General features: G+C 30.5%; 2 protein-coding genes across 2 annotated transcripts in view; one reads left to right on the top strand and one right to left on the bottom strand.

Annotated features, from left to right (window-relative positions):
• LOC116765836 (calcium uptake protein 1 homolog, mitochondrial-like) overlaps positions 1-17,595 on the top strand; it is a 183,946-nt gene extending 166,351 nt beyond the window's left edge. The window contains exon 8 of the mRNA XM_061522124.1: positions 16,544-17,595. Within this exon, the coding sequence (XP_061378108.1) occupies positions 16,544-17,580 (1,037 nt within the window). The 3' untranslated portion in view covers positions 17,581-17,595. The remainder of the gene's footprint in view (positions 1-16,543) is intronic.
• Positions 1-24,303, bottom strand: part of LOC116765734 (uncharacterized) — a 62,419-nt gene that overhangs the window by 34,649 nt on the left and 3,467 nt on the right. The gene's annotated exons all lie outside the window — the stretch shown is intronic.

Genomic DNA, 24,303 nt, shown 5'->3' with positions numbered 1-24,303 from the left:
AATCCATGATGAATGTCCTTAGCTGTAATTCCAATGTTTACATATCACGAATCTTCACGTTACGGATTCGTGACGATGCTAAATGTCGCTGACATGTCGTGACGTATGTCATTTAAGATATATTAAACATGGGTTACAACATATTTAAAATAAGTTATACTTTATTTGAAATTAACAAATGTAATCTACATTTACTAACGCCTGTGGGTTTAATTGGTAACTTTAGCAGAATCTTAACCATGTAGCCAAATTTAATTTGGTTCTTTAACAACAGCATATTAATATTATATGTATGCAGCGTAACCCATGTTTCATTTGACTGTAACAGACGTTGTAATTCTTTCGTAATTAAGGAAATGTTTTAGGAAATAGAAAATGATGGTAAATTATCTTCCGCAACCATCGCAGATAATTATTATTAAGATAACTCATAAAATAATATAAACCTTATCATAATTAATTTACGGATTGAATTCCCTCACCTTATAACAATGTATCAAAGACAAACTCGAAAGCTGTTTATCAGAACTTAAGATATGGTAACACCAGCTGATTTAATTTCTATGCTTGTGTTACTTTTAATTTCATGTAAGAATATGAGATATTACCTTCTCACGCTTATGTAACTTGGTGAAGTGAATTATATAATAAAAGTATTAGAACAAAATTAATTTCATATAGTAAATTATAATGGCAATAATTGCATATTTTCGTAATACGACACAAGTAATTTTTGTATAATATAAAAAATTGGTCAGAATTTGGTCGGAGAAGTCATCTTTCCTATCAGAAATTGCAAAACATTTGTTTGGCAGAGATCGGAAATTTGCAGCAAAAAATTATGTTTTTTGAAATAATTTACAACATCCCATTGAAATTTAAATCGAATGCAACGAAGAATCTGCGACGGTTAATCGGTCATACCTTTTAAAGAACAATTATAGTTGCTGATTCAGATGTTGAAACGCCTGTTACCTGCAACAAATAGAAAAACATCAGAAGAACGACAACAAACAAGTTAACTATAACCCTGAGGATACGCTTAAGACCAATTTTATATACATTAAGGATAGAATTAAGTAAATCTGGGTACAACATAATTTTGGTACTGTATAATTTGTGACATTAGTTAGTCTCAATGTACGAATAAAATAACACAGCGTTTGATGAAGAGATGAGTGAAAAACTTTTATTATATAAGTCAAGTGAATTAAGGTTAATCGATTTAACGGCCATTATTAGTTTTTATTCAAAATGTCTGCGGCTCCAGTTTTTTTTTTTTTATTGTTAAATCACTACATACGTAACATAATGCCAACTATTACAATATTGAAATTAAATAAATAATTATGAGATATTTTTTTCTCATATATTTCATCCTAAATATTAAATTGCGAAGTCTGTCGTTAATAGAAAATAAACTAATTTAAAATATTGGGAAATATTACAGAAGCTTTAAGCAACTGTTGTAAACTATTTGCTTTTAAGAATCAAGGTTTTCGATTGTTTCATAAATCACACAACGAAATTAAAAATATATAGTACTTTTATAGTATGGTTATAAAAGAGTTTTTTTCTGCGAGCGATAAATTTTTTATGTTGAGGGTACAAAATATCGTATAATATTTAAGCCACATTTAAACGGTTAGTAGAAAAAACGGCACTAAAATAGGTTAAAAATATATTATATTTAGTAGTAACTATATACTGTAGTTATTTAGGAGTTAAAATATTATGAAGATAAATAAAAGGTAATAAATTCTGTTACCGACATATTAATCCTTGATATGGAATATCACATTTTGTTTGTTAAATGACGTTAATATTTATAATAACTTCTAATAGTATTAAATTATGACTACTTAACTTATATCGATTTAAAGGAAATGTTTTACCGATTTATTTTTGTAAAGTGATAGTTTTTTTTACGTAGGGTATTATTTTATTTATGTTTTTTAATATGGTATGTTTTTTTAAAACGGAACTCGATCGGTCACTCGCTGTTGGATACCGATCGAGACGGTTGAGCTTGAAAGTATAAAACCATTTTAAAGTATCAAGGTGTTTTCTTGTAATCGACTCATCAGGTTATAGCCTACCAAGTGCTAGTAAAAGCGTTATTAAAATAATAAACTCCCAAATACGGCTTCTGAGCGTGATCGAAAGAAGTGTATATTACAATTCTAACATTTAACATTATAAAAGTAACAGTTTAGATGTTTTTAACGGTGGTAGAGCCTAGCTGTGGTAAAGTTACTTCAACTCGAACGTGGGCTGGCTCCACCGGGGCAGTACCACCCAGCACCCTGTCACAGAAGTTCGGGTGGAGTAATCTTTAATAGCTGCGTTTCCTCCGATGAATGCGAGAGCCGGTGGCCCATTCTCTGTTCACACCCTTTCCTGCCATCTCATTATTCCCAACCTTACATCTTCCTCAACAAACAAGACTGGCAACGCATCCGCAACATCTCTTATGTTGCAGATGTCCATGGGCGACGGTGACTACTTCTCATCAAGTAGACCGTCTGCTCGTTTGCCACCTCTGATATAAAAAAAATGTTACAACAAATCAAATTCAATGTGCTTAGCACACGTTTGGATACTCACATTACAAACGAAGCGTTTCCCTTTACCATTCGACAGCCTAAGTTAAATTCTATAATGTTTAAAAACGTACGAATGATAAACTATTAGCATACCGTATGTAGGCACGATACAAACTTGAAGTACACATACAGGTGAGATTTTAAATTTATAAACCTGTTATGCTGAAATAGATTTGTTCTTATTATATCAAAAATTATTATAAATGAGTCAAAGAATTGAGGTAATTTTTGAACGTAAAAACATTAATCGTTTTTTCTTTAAATAATTCAACGTTTAATAATATGATGTTACTAACAATATGTATTACAATGAAGAATGTGATAAGAAGTTAGTGCGTATTATGCAGTATTACCAATAGCATTATTGCACAAACAACTTTACAAAAGAGCAACTGTTTTTTAAAGATAATGTTATGTCAATGCTTCCTTTTAAAATCTTAGACGTTCTGTAATAATGACCCTCTTACGTAATTTAGTTCGTTAAAAACTTAGAATTGCACTTTAGTCTACAAGTTTGGAATTCTGTTTAAAAGAATTCTTTGGTAACTAGAAAACACGTTTAAATAAAGTGTCATTTGACGTCTTACATGTAAAATTACTAGACTAGACTTAGAGTACACTTAAATAATACTAGACTTAGACTTTCTATTAAGAATATAGTCGTATACTAATAAGAATATAGTCCTATAAAAGGAACGTTTGATAAAGGAAGGATTGATATTCACTTTTTTATTAAAATTGAAATATAAATATAAATATTATATGTTATTTAAAATACAGACGAGTTGAAATCTTGCATGCCCTTGGTCACGGTTGCTACAAAGTAACCGATGCGTCGGGAGTATGAAGTTAAACGAATAAAAAACATTAAATCCGAAAATATTCGTTTTATTTAAATGAATAATCGCGAAACTTTTAGATCACATTAAAATAGAAAAGTATGTTTAAAGAGACAAAATAAAACTTAAGGTATTTTATTATCACTTCTAAATTTTTTGTAAGATCATGTAGATTGTAGACATTGTTCATTGTAGTATTCTATAAAATAATATATAACAAGTTGTATGTCACGACTCATAAATGCATTCCTCTCATGCTTTATCTGTAAAGAATAACAACTCCGTGATACGTTGTACAACATGTCTATAAAATGAAAATATTTTAAATAATAAAGGTGATATTCAATCAAAGGAATTCTTAGTTCATACTTTAAAAAAAACAAATGAAGATATAGAACCTTTTTAATGTGAAAATTTAGTTATATTTTACTGGAGCTCATATCAAATAAATTAATAATCGAAATTTAAAAAAATGTCATTACGTAAATTATTCATAATTAAGAAAATTTAATTAAAATAAACAAGGACTTCTAACGATTCAATCTATGCGAGATAAAACACCCAGATTACGACTCAATTAAAAACATGTACGTATTGAAATGTCAACGTCAATCAATAAATTTGAAGTGATGTTTAGATTTTAAATTGATTACCCTTCATAGGCTTTTTGATTATATTAATTATGTTGCCACTATTTTGATACTAAATTATATTTTATATTAGATTTTAATTTCGATTTCCGTCGTTATTGAACTTTCCGGTTAAAAACTTCTATCGTTAAGATTTTGAGGACTCAAATGCAAGGATTTATGATTGTATATCTCTTGCTTCATGAACCCAATTAATTCGGCGATAATTGTTAATGAAATGTCAAATCTCTCAGAATATATAATTATTGTTTATTTCATTTATATGTTCAATATTTATATTGTCTTCTTGAGTTAGGTTTTCCATCAAATACAACAAGAAGTAACTTTTAAAAACCAGACGTACATCAGTACTCACACTGCATCTAAACTATAATATAACAAAAAAAATATATACATATATAAATTTTTTATTTACTATTTATTGGCACATTTGAATACTGATTTAGAATTCTACAAACAAAAATCAGGTTTACCAAAATTTGTTTTCGATTAAGGAAGTTTTCGATGTTTTAACATAAATAACATTAGACCATTTTTAATTAATGCAGAGCTTTGTGAACAGAGCTTTAAAATATTTAATTTCAAAGACCGATATTTTTGTTGAAGTTATATCCGATATACATACATGAATCACAAATCCTACATCATAGATGTTTAAAAAAAAAACATGATTGCGTTTTGATTATTCGAATGAAGAAAATTGCCATATAAATTAATGACAAGATATATAATGATTGCAAAATAATGATTCCACAGACAAGAAAACTTATTTATATCTATCATTATATTGAATTTTTAATATTTTATTCAATCGAGACAAACCCGGGTTAATTTGTTTTGTTTGATTGTTTGTGTATTATAGAGTATAATAGTGACGGCGCGAACAATACACATGACATTAAATACAATGAAGAGAAGTATAATTAAAACTTAATTATATATATATTTTTAATATATAATAGTTCTAAATACGAGAGTTATCAATTTAAAATAGAAACATTCATATGATTTGATTTTACCGCAAGTTAATGACTTTGGAATATTGGAAATAATTTGAAGCGAAAGTTATTCAGAGTTTGTTTACAAACAACCAGACTATAGACGAGTTCACAGACTCTTAAACTCGATGACATTCAGATTCTGTTTTTAAAATAACTAAAATCCTGTTTTATCTTTACCCATGTCAAATAAATGAATGGCGAATCGTATAAATATATTTCTATTTTAAAAAAATCATCGGCATACCCTAATGCTTTGCCCAAATCCACTTTTCATCCCAAAGATAATAAAATTCAGATCTGTTCAAATTCAGACATTTTATCAGAAAGCGAAAGTGGCCGACGTCGTATATTAAATGGTATTAAAGAATTAACGGTCAGAAGAACGAGCGACGACCTTTTTTCGAAACAAGGAAAAAAAAATTAACACTCGCGAATAAATCGAACAATAAAAAACCAAATTAAAGATACGTCCCATCAAAGCATCGACCGGTTCCTTATCGGAATGGAAACTTATAATATTTTTTATTTATAATTTAAAAAAAAATTAATGTTCATATAATGATACTTGGAAATGATGATGCAAGGCTTTACTGCTATATTTTTTCTTTGCCATCACAATGACAGCATCAAAACTTATTCGGATGACGTTTACTGACATACGTACTCATGAGCAATTATCTCGCGAATGATAAGAGGATTTGAAATTTGCTTACAGATTAAAAATATATATGTATAGTGAACGAATAGAAAAAAATTCGCATAAGTATATAATATATATAAACATTATGACGTCACCAGAACAAAGAGTTAGCTGAATACCATTGTTAATTATAAGATAAAATGATATAAATCTGTTCCGGTATTCGTTATATGAAGATGTTTCACATCTTCCGCGTTATAACCACCATGTAAGGAATTAAAAGTCTTTTATATAATAAAATGCAATTTGTCTGTTTACTCGCAGCATAAAATGTAGGAAGATATAAAATAAAAACCTTACATTTTTTTATGTAAATTGTTTCTCAAATTTGGATATATTTTATGTTAGTGGAATTTATAATTTCGGTTTTATATAATTATCACTTACATTAAGGACATATCTGCTCTGAGCTGTCTAAACATTAAATATTGTTTTGTAAAAATAATCTAGATTCAAATTTAGTAGAATTGAAAAACAACATTTTTTTTTATTCAAATATACTAGGTTAACATAAAGTTAAACAACGTCACATTTCTAAGAATTCGCATAGTCGCAATTCACCTACAGTTTTACCTCTAAAGTCTAAAGGATATTTGCTGAACTATGTCATATATATAAAACACTATTTCTATGGCTTTGTACAACAAAATTATTTATTTTATGTACAGTAAGTTGTATGGCAGTGCATTGTACATTAATATCTAATAGTTATTATCACATAATTAAATCGTTTCACGACTTGTTTACGTTAAAGATATGTTTCCGGATGAAGTTATTTTTTTTTAACATCATAAAATACAATGGCTTATTTAATATACGTTTTATTCTACATACAATACGTGGTATTATGAAGCAATGTATTGTATTTACAATAATGTGAATATGAGTAGGAAATTCACAATAGTGGATGACAATTGACATATCGCAATTAGAGACGCCATATTGTTTGCTCCGCATAGTTTCACGCGGTTTGATTTTCAATTGTTTCCTTGTTTATTGTTATATTTACATTACAGTTGTGTGTAACTCGATTAAACAGTAGTATACGTTTAAAAATATGCTATGTCAAAGTTCTTTTTTTTTATGTGACAGGTGGCAAACGTGCAGACGGCCTACTTGATGGGCAGTAGTGACCGTCGCCCATGGACGTCCGTAACAGAGATGTTGCGTTGTCAATCTTGGTTGTTGAGGGAGAGAGGGCTGGGAATAAGGAAATGGCAGGAAAGGGTGGGAACAGGGAAAGGGCAGCCGGCTCTCTCACTCATCGGATGAAACGCAGTCACTAATGACAACTTCAAGCCAATCTCCTGTGAGAGGGTGGTGCTTCTCCGCTTGAGCTAGCCCACCACCTATGATACTATATAGTTCTTTAGTATGAAAATAAACCGACTTGCATTTAATTTCATAATATAGAATAGTATTTTTTTTAATATAAAGTATGTAAAATCAATTTTTATTTTAACTTAAATGTTAAACTTATTAATTTGAGTTATAAATTACGGACATTATTCAAAAATACCTAAACATCTAAAGCTATTTTCAATAATAATTGTAAAACATTGTACATTTATTACCGCGTCACGTAGTAACCTTTAACAAATGTCTCTTGAAACTTAAGATATTTGAGGTCGTTAGACAATACATTGATTCGGAAAAACTCATGAGATAAACAAATACAATTAAAAAACTGAACAAACAATAAATTTAAGGTCGCGAATAACTCTTGCAGAGACACAACGAGGACCTCCGTCAGAAAAACTGTTATATTAATATAGAGGAATAAAAATATATCATTATATGCATTTGAAGAATTTAATTCTTATCCAAATAAGTCTTAGGATATATATAGAATGTGTGGAATTAAAAATTTTATTATATTAAACTTAATATAATATTCTTATTATAAGGAAACGAATTATATTCAGTTTTAAGATATCGTCACGAAGATCCGTAATGAATGGATCCATAGATCTGTCCTTGGCCGGGCAGAGCCTAAAGAGACCTCTGGTATATATATATATTAACTTGCTATAATAAAGCCTACAAAAATTTATTGATAAAACTAATCTTATTATTACAAAAACATTAGACGTTTTTATTAAATTCTCAAAACGTCCTTCGTTGTATAGAAAAAAAACAAAAAAAAAAATTTCGAATAAAATTCCTAGTTTAATTAAAATAATCTATTGTGTTATGAAAATTTTTCAAATATTAATAATAAGTATACAGTAAAATAGTGAGAATCATTTGTTTTGCGTAAAAAAAATATTCAATTAATATAATATTTTATCCAATCAAGCAACCTTGTTATTAAGTTGATATAATATTATGATATTAAAGTTATAAATTAAATTATATTATTATAAAAAAAACAGTAACAGCTATTATAATCGCCAGCTTTATAATATTTGCACTGCTCACGATTACTTCGGTATACACACAATGTACGTACGATTGAGGCTTAGTTATGAGTAACACAGGACTAATGACTAGTTCACACAAAGTTCAAACAAACTTGCTCGTACAAAGAAATAACTCGTTAATTTAAAAATAAAACACCATAGTCTCGATATTCGGAATACATCTAACTTCTATACTTATTAAATATTTTGTTGAAAGCATTGAATTTGAAACATTGCTCTATAATAATTTGATAAAGGAATTATTTTTACTTAAAGTTTTGGTGTGGTTTATGTAGTGGCGGCAGTTGAGAAAAGCATGGTTTAGATAATTAGTTACAATTTAATACGAGATTCTATTATAAACTTGGTGGAACGATTTTAAAGTATTTTTTATACATATTTCTAATAATATCACTGCATCATCGAGACTCTCAACTTATAACTAAGAAAACTTTTAAATAGGGTTCAATGCACTTGGCATATTTAAATTTATATTAATTATATAATATAAAAATAAAATCATGTATTCAAAAACGGTAGAGCCTAGCTGTGGCCAAGTAGCTGCTTTTCGAACATGGGCTGGCTCGCCTGGGGAAGTACTACCCTCTCACAGAAGATGTCCCCACCATTTCCTGCCATCTCCTTAAAACCCCCTCCCTCTTCCTCAACAACAAAGGTTGGCAACGGATCCGCAACATCAATTATGTTGCGGATGTCCATGGGCGACTACTGGTGGGCACCAAGTAGGCCGTCTGCTTGTTTGCCGCCTTTCTCATAAATATAAAATAATTATTCACAATATGAATGAATAAAGTACATGCAGAAATTACAATATTACTTTAAGTAATCGTAAAAAGCGCCTTTGTACTTAAATAAATGTTAGTTGAAGAAAAATATACTCATATTTGCCTATCTGAGCCCGGATTTTAATTTCGACACAGCGACGGAACCAATACTCGTAACCTAATTTCCAACCTGCTATGCAGCTATACAGAGACAACTAACATTTTTTATTTACAGACTACAGATTAGGTTTTACCAAACAGCGAAAGCATTTTTCAGACTCGACTTTGTTCATTCACAAATCCCTCTTTACATAGTTCAGAATAATATTCACACATGACATTGACGACACCTATAAGGAAACGTCAATAACTAAGAGAGAGAGAAAAAAAGCATTTTAAAAATTAAATTATCATAGCTGTTGGAACAGTTTGAGGAGCACAAACAAAAGCTGGCTTCTTACAATGTAATACTCTATAGTCAATACCGTTAAGTTTTTTTTACTCTCTCTACTTTATTGCCACCAAATTATGTTTAAAATACTTACGAATGTGACATTATTTATATTTAACTATTAAAAGTCACACAGACACTAAGTCTTACATTTATCTGTCATTAACTTTCGTGTCGTAATACTGAGTTACGCTCTTGTTATACAATAAACATTGTGATTCTAATTGAGATATCTCATTTACTTGTAATTGGTATTTAGATTGAATAGTTAATGGGTAATTTCGCTGCTGCGAAACGCGATGGGGCAATCGTGCCATAAAGATAGATTCTATAGGAATTATTAGAACATAAAACTGCGGGTCAAATCATGCAATATCGAATTTTAGGAGGTCAAATTGATATTTCTGAAGCTATTTATTAGTGGTTCGAGTAATAAGTGAAATTTAAATTAATTTTAATGTATGTATATGATAACAAAAAAATAGTATTTTTGAATTAATTATTTCGGTTATCAAAAGCAGACAGCAGTAGGTTATTTGTTAATGAGTGATTATTTAATAATTACTTTGAATAGTGTTTTGGTTATATATCAACTTATTTAATTGAAGCTTTGAGAACAATGTAAGATACATAGAGATTTCATTTTTGTCAAGCAATTTTAGAACATTTTTTCCCTTATGATTTTTTCCTTGGAATGATTTTTATAAATACTTCAAGACTGCCAAGCTTTCTGAATGCTGTCGTTGTCTCCATTTCAAGTATACTTAACTCAGTGACTAAGAAAATATAAACACAAAAGATCTCTTTATATGTCTGTTTGTTCTTTAATCATTCAATGAGTGATGGAACTGTTTAAAGTAAATTTGTCTTATATACAAAAACACACGTACGTACGTTACTTTAGAGTTTAATGCAGAAAAAACACACTGTTTACTCATATAACCAAAACCTTCCAATTCCCCTAGAAGTAAGGGGGGAAATTAGAAAATCAATTAAATAAACATTAATTAGGTATTACGTATTGTTACCAATAATAACTCCCTTGTTATTAATATAAAATTTTACAAATATATTTACATAAAAGAATTGTGTAAGATTAAAGATTATTTCAATAAGAGAAGACTTATTGTTGAAGGTAAGCATAATTTTGATTATTGTTATTATGCAGGGCGATTTGGATTAGCTCGAAACAAAAAAGATTATACCATGTTTTACCAAAAATCATTAGAATATTTGTATGACTAATGTATTTAGACACTTTTTTTAATAATGTTTTTTCAAAACAAACTCGTATTACTTGCATGTAAAAGGTTCTGTACCGATAAATAGATTATTTAATAAAATGTTATTAAACTTTTTGTATTGTTTTTAATAGCATTCCTCTAATGAAATGAAAAAAAATGTATCATTCAGAAGATTTTAGTGCTCATACGTTGCAATAGGTTGCGGTTAGTTTACGAACTGAAAAACTCGCATAATAGTAATAAAATTTATAAAGTAATTTATATGTACATAACTGTATTGTGTGGTCTTCAGATGTGAAAAATAACACAACATAAACTACGATTTCCCAAGGTTGCGTTCAATATTACTTTTAATATCTTCACGGGTTCTAGAGACAGTCACAAACAAATAACATTAACCCTTTACGAACTCTTTTGTCATCGAAATGTTGTGTTGTTCTGAATGAAACAATTTAAGAATATAACTGTATTCGTAATATTATAAATAATTGCTAAAATTCTATGCTCTTTTTTTTTCTTCCACAAAATGAAATATCTATATCAGTGAGGAATCACTTTAAATTTTGTAATCCACATGAACGGCTGATGGTATTTATATATAAATGAACACACAGACATATTATGACTGCGAATGCCTACAATTAATTTGCAAGACTTCTTGAATTTAGGTCGTATTGTGACATAAAGCGGAGAAGCTCGTAATTAGCCTCAAGAAAAACCTTCAAGACATTCGTGCAAGTTGAATTGTTTACAGCATCAAAATTGTTCACGTTTTCTCGAAACTGGGGCCTGTGTACCTCCGACCTTAGCGTGAACTATGCCCCGCTGTGGTCTAAGTTACAAGCTTTTGAGATACATTAAAAATATTTTTTAACTGCTATAATTATTACATGACACTTCTTCAAACATTCCTCTTCTACGAACAACGTAATTATTTTGTTTACCCCGGAATTCTAAACAATTTTTACCAGTGATTTTGACAAATGCCATAATTGAGCCTGCTCTAGATGTCTTAAAATCTGTTTTAAAATCGTAAAAACTTTATAGAAGTAGTTAGTCTATTTAAACCCTAACACGGACCAATTTTGTTGCAGAATTAATTCGTCAGCGATATTATGCTATAAGATGTATAAATCAAATCTGTAAGATCTATATTTTTATTTAACTTTACTTCTGCTTTACAAACTCAAGCTATGTCTAACACCTACAGATAAAAACTCAATACTCTTTGACTCGGACCTCATGATTCGCGAGTTTTAATAGTCAAAATCACATCATTCATATAGATAGGAAATAATAGATTTACTATGTTAAGTCATGCGAGCTACTCATTATTATAATAATATAATAATTGCTTTATAATTTCAGCCTTAATAACTTCCAATGATGTCTAACATCTCCGTTGATAATAAAGGGAAGAAGATATATCAATAACAAAATATCTCTTGACGTATATAATTCACTTGAAAAAATAAACATTTTTGATATCTAAGAATTTTCGTGTATTCTCATTTAAATGTAAGTAAGCTTTTCGGATACTACGCGTTTTTATTATTATATTGAGGTAATTAGACGGTCGAGATGAGCGTTTAATACGCGTTAGATAGGGTCCCCTTAAACCTAAACCTGGGTCGCAAGTACCAGGCACTGTTGAAGTTCCTCTCCCTGCAACGCGATGGACTCTTCACTCGCACGGAAATCCATGGAACGCTGAGATGTTTTCGTCTGCTGTCATAACTATATAATCCTCACAAAGTGTCAGACAATTTCAACGACTGTCCGTGATCAAGGTTGCTGTAAAAGAACCGAAACGTTGGGATTATGTGTATAGTAAAAAAACGCAGTATCCGAAAAGCTTAGTTTCAACTAATTTTTTACTGTATTCCACATACATTTGCTAATTATAGGGTAAATTAATTTAGTTTGTGTATACTATATTTAAGGCCCACATGAGTTATGGTATTATTCGTCTTCTTAACAAAACAATGTAAGTAGGATTCGCTCGCACGACTCAAGGCGGACTTGCTACATCACACGAACAATTAGTAATTCTTCGTAAATATTGAATTTTTTTTGCATCCTCATGGATTCTTCGACGCTTCCTCGAACGATAATTGTATATATAAATTAATAAGTTATTATAATTACCGGAATATTGTTTTTTTTTGTTTGTTTAAAGATACATAAACATATATGTAAGCAATTATTATTTTTTTCAACCCAACGCTTGAAATTCTCAAATAAAAATTAAAATACAATACCATAGAAACTTTTTGCTTGTGAATTATTGTAATAGGGAGGCGGGAAAATAAATAAGTCTCTGTATTAGTGTAGTTAACGTTCAGCAAAGTTTAACATAATTTTATTGTATTCATAAATCCCAAGTTTTCGATGTATGTCTGTTTGCATTTCATTAATGCAAAAGCTACTAAACCAATTGGGAAGAAATTTTAAATTTAGCTTTATAATAAAAGGCTGCTTTAATACTCCCTATTTTCCAATTAATACCGTTGGAATAAAATCGAAACACAATTATGTTTTATAAATTTGAACCATATTGCTCAAGAAGCTAAAGTACATGTGTAATATACATATTATATATATAATATTAAAGTGTTCTCTGTCTCGAAGGTTGAGCAAATATTAACTTTTCTGAGAATATTACGAACACACGGATGTATGGATGCAGTGCTGGCAATACGGGCGATATAAAATTTGTAGATACATACATATTTGTTCCGTACCTCTAATATGAGTTGGCATTATGGCAGCTTCATACTTAAAGTAAACAGTTTATATTAAACATTCACAAATCTTGATGCATGATAGTATCAATGCATATACATAAAAACCGCGAACCGTCTGTTTTAAGTTGGATAATATATGGGAAAAAGTACTTCTAGTTTGGATTAATTAATAACTTTCGATATATGAGTCATTTCTTAAACAAGAATATGTTTCAAATGACAATAGAGCAGAATCGACATACAATATTTAGATAAAATATATATAATGTAATTCCGTTTATTATAAATTAACTCTTGTAAAATAAACTTTTCCAATCATTTAATTAAAAAAAAAAGATACCGTGACTTAAAAACCTTTTATTTGCCACCGATCCGTTATTTATATCACATTTCACATATTCGATATACGTGTAAAAAAGTCCACTAACAAAAACAAAATTTTGAATATTAATTAAGTTATTACATAACGGTTATAATAAAAATATATACCCATGAGAACTTTTGCTTCCTATATAACCTTATATACATTATATCTTGACTTAAAATAATAGTACATCAATACTATAATGAAAAATATCATAAAAAGAAGTAGCTAAACATAGCTATATAAATTAATATTTGTATTAGTGTTCATAAAACACGAATACTCGGTATGCCGGCAATAAACCCACCGCCGGCACTTTCACTTGAAAGTAAAAGCGGTTCGACTGGTCAGATGTCTTTATATTTGTGTGGATTACGAGAAAACATACGCAACTTATAACAAAATTATCATAATTTGCATAAAAAAGAGGCGAAATCGAACAGGTTTTAGCACCAATAATACCTATATAACATTAAAATTATACGATACAAATTGATCAAACTTCTGTAATGACTGACGGCGATCTATGTCATTTGATGTGTCATTAGATACTAATTATAATATAATTGATACCATGTTGAAAACTTCTTTTAATGAGTTCATTTTAAATCTTAAATTAATCAATTTTAATATTCAAACGTAGGAAACTATTTATTATAGATATTGGATTCTCAAATTCAACCTAATCTTTAAAAAAAAAAAAGACTGATGAAGTTACTCTTATGATATCAGATCTAAAAATGAAGCATTTTTCATGTAAATTAAGTTAATATCTGAAAATATGTCTACTATAGCCCAATGAACGTAATTTTTAACATATATTACATTTGAAGCCTAATAAATTGGCCACTAGTATGTCTGCAAACTTATAACTAATGATACGTAAGGATATTTAAAATAATATTGTAAAGAAAGGTCAGTCATATATTTTAGTTTCAAAATTAACAAATTAAGAAGATACGTACGAGGTATAACAGTAGTTTGAAATGGTAAACAATTATTTAGTCTCTAAACGAGTAAACTGAAGTCATAATATAAAAACAATGGTTGAAATTTTATCCATCACTTACGTAGTTATAATAAACAAAATGGCGTCACTTACTCTAGAAACTTCAGAGCATGTATGTTAATTAAGTTATATTGTAATCACTGATGGGTTTGAAAACGTAATATCCTTAATATTTTAAACTTGTTATACAACGCATAACACTCGAAAGAAAATATAATAAAACAGTTTATAAGAAATTAAAGAACGCGAACGTGTTTATGAAAAGCAATGTGGAGACAAAGGACATTCGGAATGCCGTCAATGCAAACCAGTCAACTCGTTTCGATGGAAATTCTGAAAATCTTGAACGCGGAAGTCTGCGTGGCGTGCTTACAACAAGCTAATACTCGTTATAAACAATACTAGAACTTACATTTTCATTTATCAGCGATGTTTCGTCCAATTACAAAAAATATACATAGCTTCAACGCCAATCAGAAGAGGTTTTTAAATGAATATTTAAACACGGTAAATTACATTAACAAGTTCAAGATTTCCTTGTTAATATTTACATATATTCTTCAATGGCGCTATGTGTGAAGGGAACAGAAGTATTTTTTGTTCTTTTCTCTCAATTTTAAACTGTGATACATATAAAAATAGAAGAGAATGCATTATTCGAGCTTTGAAACCTGTTAAAATATAATCATGATGATTATTATACTTCAGATTTGTGTGAAAATACACCTAATTTCGCGATCATATTAACGACCTACATTTTAAAGCAATAGGTACTTTTACTGTTTTTTATTTGATCAGGCGACAGATATTTTAAAGCAAATCGTTTTCTCGAGCCAAAGCGGTCACTGAATCTAGTTTGAGAGGAGAAATTGAGACATCTGGGCCAAGTTTGGAAGGTCCTTGTGCATTAACAATTGCTTTTTGAAAAATACATCTAACTGTACAAGCAAGAAAGTAAGATTACTATTAATTCCTGGGTAACTCATTTCTACTGCACAATAAATTAATTCGCTGTGACTTGTCTTCAAAGAACAAAATGATATCAATCAAGTCTCGTGTAACATATTTCTTAAGAATGCACTTGAACTTTCTAGAAAACACTTCCCACACGTAAATGGCACGTAGCGTGAAGTATTTGTCAGCAAAATATTATATACATAGATATTAAATAAAAACGGATCTATTATATGTTTAATACGTCTTAAACACCGTTAAAATTGGACAATTATAGTGGCTATTAAATCTTAATTTGAGGTCGCGATGCTAACCACTTCCTTGTTATTAAGTAAACATTGAAGATCATGTAACTGATCAATTTTTTACAAAAATTACAATATACTAATCGTCTTTTAGAATCAAACTTTTTTATCGTATATCCTTTTATAAAGTATAAACCAAACACGTAAAATTTTGGTAAAAAATTAGAGATTTTCGCTGGATTCAGGTTATTAACGTATCATCAGTACTCCATGCCTCTCTTACGTGTAAAGCGAAAGGTTTAGGGTATGCATTAGAAGCTTTTCGTCTACCTTCCATAAATTTGTATACAATGAAAGTAATGGCTATTGTTTTGGGGAACAAATATGGGGTTTTCCAATAGGGACGCTTGAACTTTAACAGCTGATTGCGGCCATGTTGTTTGAGTGACAGCTGTCAAATGCAGTGTGTTATATTCATTCCGTCCTCCCAAACCACCATGGCAGGTTACAGTGTCGAGCAGCACGTGCAAATCATAAAATTGTTTTATGAAAATGGGTCTTCAGTTCGAGCAACGTTCCGCGCACTTCGCCCGTTTTACGGTCGCGATGATCGTCCTGCCGAGTCGACTATCCGTCGATTGGTGGACAAATTCGAGTCAACCGGGTCAGTTAACAATCAGCCGGTTCCCGTGCGTCAACGTAACGCGAGATCTGCCGAGAATATCGCCGCTGTGCGCGACAGTGTCCTCGAAAACCCGCGGCAGTCAATTCCGCGTCGCGCACAGGAACTCGGCCTTTCGCAGACGACAACTTGGCGAATTTTGCGTTGTGACTTGAGCCTGCACCCGTACAAGATCCAGCTGACCCAAGAGCTCAAGGTTAATGACCATAGACAGCGCCGTGTGTTCGCTGACTGGGCATTAGAGCAGTTGGAAGTTGACGCCGATTTTGGCAAAAAAATCATCTTCAGCGACGAGGCGCATTTTTGGATGAATGGCTATGTCAACAAGCAAAATTGCCGTATTTGGGACGAGACCAATCCACATGAGGTTCACCAAGTGGCAATGCACCCGCAGAAAGTGACTGTTTGGTGCGGATTTTGGGCCGGAGGCGTGATTGGCCCGTATTTTTTCGAAAACGATAATGGTGTGGCCGTCACCGTCAATGGTGAGCGATACCGGTCGATGATAACCAACTTCTTTTGGCCTGAAATCGAGAATATGGATCTGGATAACATGTGGTTTCAACAGGACGGCGCTACGTGCCACACAGCACACGCTACGATGGAAGTTCTGCACGAGCAATTTCTGGACATGGTCATCTCGCGCGGAGGCGACGTGAACTGGCCACCGAGATCGTGCGATTTGACCCCGCTGGACTTTTTCTTGTGGGGTTTTCTTAAGTCGCAGGTCTATGCCAACAAGCCGCAAACCACCGATGCCCTCAAAGTCAACATACGCCACGCCATCGATCAAATACAGCCCGATTTGTGCGCCAGAGTCATCGAAAATTGGACCTTTCGTGTGCGCGCCACCAACCGAAGCCGTGGCGGTCATTTGAATGATGTCATATTCCATACATAATGGGGTCGATAGACCTTCCAAATAAAAAAACAATTTCGCAAATATCTTTCCTACATGTATTTTTTTTTGCATTTCAAAGATCAAGCGCCCTTAATGGAAAACCCTATACATCCCTAATTGGTACCGGATGGGTGTTTATATTTTTCTGAGCTCTTATGACTTGATGAGTTTAACAAATTGGGCGAAAAGGGTGTGTCTTAACTCGTTAACGTGATGAGTGTTTGAACTATTGCAAGATACTAAAAGGGATCTCCGGTGTTTTTAAATCTCTAAATATAATGACAGAAGATGAAGTCATTCATTTTCTGTCATGTAATTATATTTTGTCAAAAAAAAAAGAATTTTATTTTTTGAAAACAATGAGACCAGAATGTCATTATTTTTTAGGATTTCTGAACAAATCAAAAAGGTTCAAATGTTCTTAGTACCTGTAGCACTATTCACATACTGATTCGATCACATTTAGGAGCCTAGTTAGGAAGCAAACATACGGTCAACATCTAAGCGATGGCCTCTACAAAGTAATTTACAGTACAGCAGGTTTACAATAGGATATTGATGTTAACACACTTTGCAGTACTGTTGAGGATCAATAGATATTAATTTAGTTTTTTTTTTAATCGAGTTTAGAATTTCACAGAATATTACGCCAATTATGACATAGGTACGCTATTTTCGACTTGTCGACAATGTACAGTTTATTAATTTCAAACTAGTGATGGACCGTAAAGAGTCTTCAGTGAAGTCATCTCATATAAGAGAGGTGCATAAAAGTAAGAGGTTGTGCCTATCCCTATACACACTTTATCTTTGTAATTCGTTTATAGAATCGAATAAGACAATGAGAATTATATGTTCTTGCAAACCTCCCTGAGGATTACCACCAGAACATCTGTCACCAATCCACAATCAGAATTCTGTTAGTCATTCTAGAATTCTGGGTCCGCCAAAGGCCCTATCTTATATCACTGGTAAATTTTCATTAAGGCCCTCCCTAAGCTGCTGGCTGATTGCTGCTTCGTGCCAAAAAAAAACTTCTATATTAAAAGAACTTAAATTTTTTTTAAATGAGTTCTGCAGCTTTTAGACAACATACAGAATTACATAACTGTTAGTCCCTGACGGAACTGCCTGTTTTTATATCTATTTCAAGATATTGACTATAAAATCATAAACGAGCTTCACTAAAAACACACAATATTTTTTACATAACAATATTACAGCATCAATATAAATAATTATTGTTTACTAATCATTAAACAAAAAATCTAATGCGATTTCATAAAAAAAACCAAACGATCCGGCGTGATATTACGCCGGGAGATGGTCACGACTCAACTATTAATAATATTTATGTTAATGAGATAAAGATCAATCAACCTACTAATTGGACTTAACTATGAGAACTAAATCCATAGACATATTTCTTTTTTTTTAAGAGACAATAAATGACAATGGTTTATACGATGTGAACTATAAAAACTTCCTCGTTTCTTACGATTACATTAATTTAATTTTAATGTTTACTTTTCAACATAATTACTGTCGATTTGTGAAAGTGATCTTTGTATTCATTATTATTAGGTTAAGTTAAGGAAATCCACTAGCGAATTATCGTTTGGCTTATTATTTCAAAGTGACTAAGGGAAATAGTGTACACAGAACAATAAATATTGATTACATATATCCTCATATAACTAAAGATAACATATATAACATGTAATATATTTATTTCCCGATGGCTCTGTTACGCACGATCGCGCGAGAAAGCCACAAGGGAAAAGCGAAATTGATGCATGCACACGCTCTATTAGACTCACTGGATCAATGAAAATACAACTTTAGTATCAGCTGACAAGGTATAAGTTACTTCGAAAGTGTTCGAACATAGTAAGGCTTATAACAATTGATAATGAAGTCGACTTATAATCCGCGGTTTAAATATTACGTAGATATATTTATGCGAGGACATTTTTGGTTGGTTGGTTGTTTTAAATATGGCCTTCATCCGTCAAAAGACGTGCACAGTATATTCTGCCAGTGTCGTGTAGAGTGGAGGATATATGGGGATATTTTTAAAGTGTAGGATAATTTAGGTTTGACAATTGTCAATGCAATCAATTTGACAGCTGTCAATTAAAATAAAGGAAACGAATAAAATTCAAAATATTTAATTGAAATCAAGTTTTTCGGATGTTATATGAAAAAAAAACTTTATTTCATTTTAATGTGTACACGAGAAAATAATAGATAAAACTGAAAAAAGATGAATTTTGAAACTCAAATTTTAAAGTTGCGTTCAAAAATTCACAAAAAATCTGTAACCGTCTTATACTTTAAAACAACTTCAATTTACAAGCAATAAATGTTTTAACAATTCAACCAGAAAATTGAAGATTAAATGGCTCGTAATTATATTTAATTCCTCTATTTCAATGATAACTAAAACTTGGTGGTTAAGCTAGACGTAAATACGTATAATATGCGCCTATATTATAATGGACTTTGGTATAATTGATTATTTCAAACACAATATCATATCCTATTCAATGAAAGGTAAATATATTCAGAGATATTATTGATAAAGATCCATTGTATCGATTGTTATTTAATAACAAAAGGTTATCATAATCGATTAATTAATTTTATTGTGTGGCTGTCATGTAAACATGTACAAGAATGTAAATAAAGAAATATTGCTTAGATCAAGTAATGATTGAACCTTGACCCTTTACATGAAGATACGTTCACGTAAGGTGTGAATTCTTAATCAAAGACCATTGTCAGTAATACATCTAACACTAAATTAAAAAAAAAACAAAAGTGACGTCTGGACTTAGAGTAAATAATAAAAAAGAGGTTTACTTATCCAACAAACTTTTTTCACAATATTTTGATATGAATACAAAATTTTTCAAACATCCTTATTTATGCTATTATCTTAACGTCATAGTGAACCATTCGAATGCAATCTCAGCCGTGTTTGTATACCGGCTAACCTTTTACTAATCAGATAATACAATCAAATATAAATCATATTTCCAAAGCGGTAAGGGTTATCGTGATTAAGTTTATTCTATGAGATCGTATCTCCGAGGTTAGTTGAAGGAAGACTGTAATAACGAATCGCGGCACAGAAACAACTTTGTACAGGTGTGATACAGGTTTACTTATTTCGTAAATGAAAAAAAAACTGTTTATATATGTATCTTTTTAAATTTCCCTTTTTAATTTTCTTAAAGATGTCACGATCACAATAAGTTTGGTTCAATTACTGAAACAGTTTCTAAGGAAATACTAATGTAATTTTTGACATCAAAATTGAGTTTCTTAATTTAAAATTCACGTACTTTTTCACAGACCCATGACTAAACCAGCTACTCACGCGTATTCTTCCAGGGTATTTATTACCCAGTGTGGTTATTTAATAATACTTTCCGTTAATATTAAAAAACATACAATAATTTATTAAAGCTATCCTACATTTATTCTATTACTTATATAGGATGTTATTATATTTTAATACATGTATACTTTACAGCGCTTTCCTCTTTATTTCGACCTCCGTTGAAGTCAAATAGGTTTACGAAGTAAATAGTTAATTTGTAGTCAGCAGACATAAAAGAACCGGCTGGTCACCTTGAGGTAATATTGCAAGTGTCACGGGGTTAACCTTAAATATTATAATTTATATAATTATATTGACCAATAAATGATGTTTCATTTGAACTAAAACAGTTGCGTGACGATCATTAATATTATTTCATTTAGACTATTGAAATGAATAGCATTTTGTACTTGCTGTGCATGTAACGCCATAGCCATTATACAGCCAATGTTCAAAATGTCGCCATTATACAGCCAATGTTCAAAAGATATTATGTAATTAATACTATTGAATACTGAGATTGTCTAATAACTTTCATCAATCTTAGCCGAGCTGTGTTCTTTATTAAAACTTAATTACAATGTAATAGAATTTTTTTAAAAGATTAACCAATTAAAACATTATTCAATGTACCACTCGTAACTCGGTTATTACGTAATAAAATACTGTCCATAAGAGTTTGAATACGCAGCTAATTAATAGTACTGTGTTCTTAAATTATTAAGTCCTCAATTATAATATTATATATTATTTATACCTTTTATTACTATTTATTAAAAAAAAAATATTTATAAGTATTAATGCTTTAATTTTTTTTATTCTTTAAAATTTTGTTTTTATTATTTTGTTTCTATAATGTGCCAGTTATATAAATAATAATAAACGTAAATTTTATCGCCAGTTTTGTTTTTCATTCATAAACAGTTCCGACGTCCTGTCAAGGTTGAAAATAAATCAATCTTATTCTTAACAAATGTGACAAAGTCACGTCATCGCAGCGAAATATATTATATAATTAATATCCTTAATATTTTTATGTTTAGACACTAAACACATGTGATATGGTTATAAGTTGTTTAAAAATAAAAGCGTTAGATATAAAATTATTTCAATTTTTATATATAAAGGTAAAATTTATGAATAAAAATAATGGTTTAATAAATTTTAGAAAAGGAATTAAGAAAATAAAATTTTCCTACATATGTACATCTGAGTTACCTTAAAATAAATATAAAATCACCTGTTTTGCTCCCACGAATCCATGAGTACACTCATAGCAATTATCAAATATCTTTTATTTTCAAATTGAAAAATAACGTAACTCGCAGCACTATCAAAATTTAATTAAAACTCAAAAAAAAAAAACAAAAAATTAATTATTTAATAACATTCTAGATGCTATATTTGTTTTGACTGGCATTCAATATTTTCGCCCACATTTTCAATACAATAAACGTTACTCAAGGCAAACATTATAAGAAATGGAGGCGTACAGGCATGTAATGATGACATACCTCATTAGTTCGACCTATTTATTTGCCACAGACTAAAAAGAATAGCAAAAACCAATTCGAAATTCGCAACAGATAATTAAAATTTTTCAATCTAATTAAATATAATAACAAGCGGTGCAGATCGCCGAGGGTCAATCCGACCGCTCTCTTTTATTCAGGGATTTAATATAAAGGATATTACCAAATAACAATACAGTTGTGGATCGTAATCGAAACCTTACTAATTACAAAAGCGTATGTTCATGTAACCAGCTCGTAATACGAGAAAAACGAGCAGCCGTTAAATTTATAACCTTATTAATTATAAAATAGAGTTGATTTTGTTTTACTCAAACGTACCTCCTTTGCGCAATACGCAGTTTTTAAGACCGAGACCGACCAGTGGAACGCTATGCATCGTTGTACTAAAATCATCTGATCTAAATTATTAAGTCTCTTCTAATTTCCTTGATGACAAATTTTGAAGACATTTCCTTATTGACAATTGTAAATATAGTTCGTAAAAAGGTATTAAATGTATCAATCAATTTACAAATTCTATTTTTAAATTGACATCTACATAGATTTATATTTATTTATACTGTTGAGAGCCAGTTTATTAGAAAAACCATCTAGCAGATGCAATATCACAACAATCACAGCACAATAGAAACGGCATTTCCTTTGCAAAACAATAAGGAACGGCGCACGCACATGAGAACGTTTTCACTAGCCTTTGCATTTTAAAACCTTGTTCACAAACCCGCTCATGGCAAGGGAATTAATCCATTCAGCCATTGTATTGAATAAATACCTTCATGTAGGCTAAATGTATTGTTTTTTGTACAAATTTAAGCAATTGTCCAATTATTGCTCAACAAATCATGTTAAAATTGTGTTTATTTTGTTTTTTTTTAAAGTTCAATGATAGTTTTTAAGTTTCGAATCAAATCAAAGCAAGACTAAACATATTTCGCACACCTTTTATATGGTAATAATTACAACTGTCGGAAATTAAATTCTAAGATTTTTATTTCATAATTCGTTAGTGTAGTCCCAGCTTTACAAACTCAATGTGAACAAACATCCATTGTTACTCGACCTAAAGACGTTTATCCAAATCAAGATTCGTTCAACTTATTCATTAAATTCCTTTTGTACAATGGTGTGTAAAAATTTTTACTTCATCGATCACCTTTACCTAAATTCTTGAAGCCTATTAATTGATTTCACACTTGAAATTTACTATGACTTTGTTTAAGTTACACTAGTACTAGGGATAGTAATGTAACGGACGTTCGGCCCTGATTCTAGATGTGAAAAGGGTTGCAACGTTGTTTGTGACAAGTATTCTATTTAAGTGACTATAACGGCAATATAAGGCTTCATATGTACATATAATTGTATAAAATTTAAAACAAATTACAGCTAAACATAACGTATTTGCGTCCATTAATGAAACTTGAATTAAATTTTAAAGATATTCATTCATGAATCGGTATATAATGGTTTAGCTGGTGTTATTGGAAAGAAACACTTACAGAGTTTTCAGTATTTAAATTGCAAAAACATTGAAGTACCAACCAATAATATGATTAATAAGTTATAATAGTATTCGGTACATATATGTATGTATATAAATTTAATGAGACAATGCCGAAAATCTTCATTCGCAACACGTACCAACAACTAAAGGATATCGATATTTATATAATTCGCTTCTCGGAAAATAACTAATGGAATTTATTATTCTTAGAATGTGATAAAGAAATAACCTTTGATGTTCCCGCGATTATTAATTCATAATTAGTTTCCACGAAATGTTGTTTAATAAAAATTTAT

The sequence above is a fragment of the Danaus plexippus genome, chromosome 11 (assembly GCF_018135715.1).
Source record: "Danaus plexippus chromosome 11, MEX_DaPlex, whole genome shotgun sequence".
In the NCBI taxonomy this organism is placed as follows: domain Eukaryota; kingdom Metazoa; phylum Arthropoda; class Insecta; order Lepidoptera; family Nymphalidae; genus Danaus; species Danaus plexippus.
Note: the sequence above shows the minus strand (reverse complement) of the source record. Positions and strands in the feature narration are given on the sequence as shown.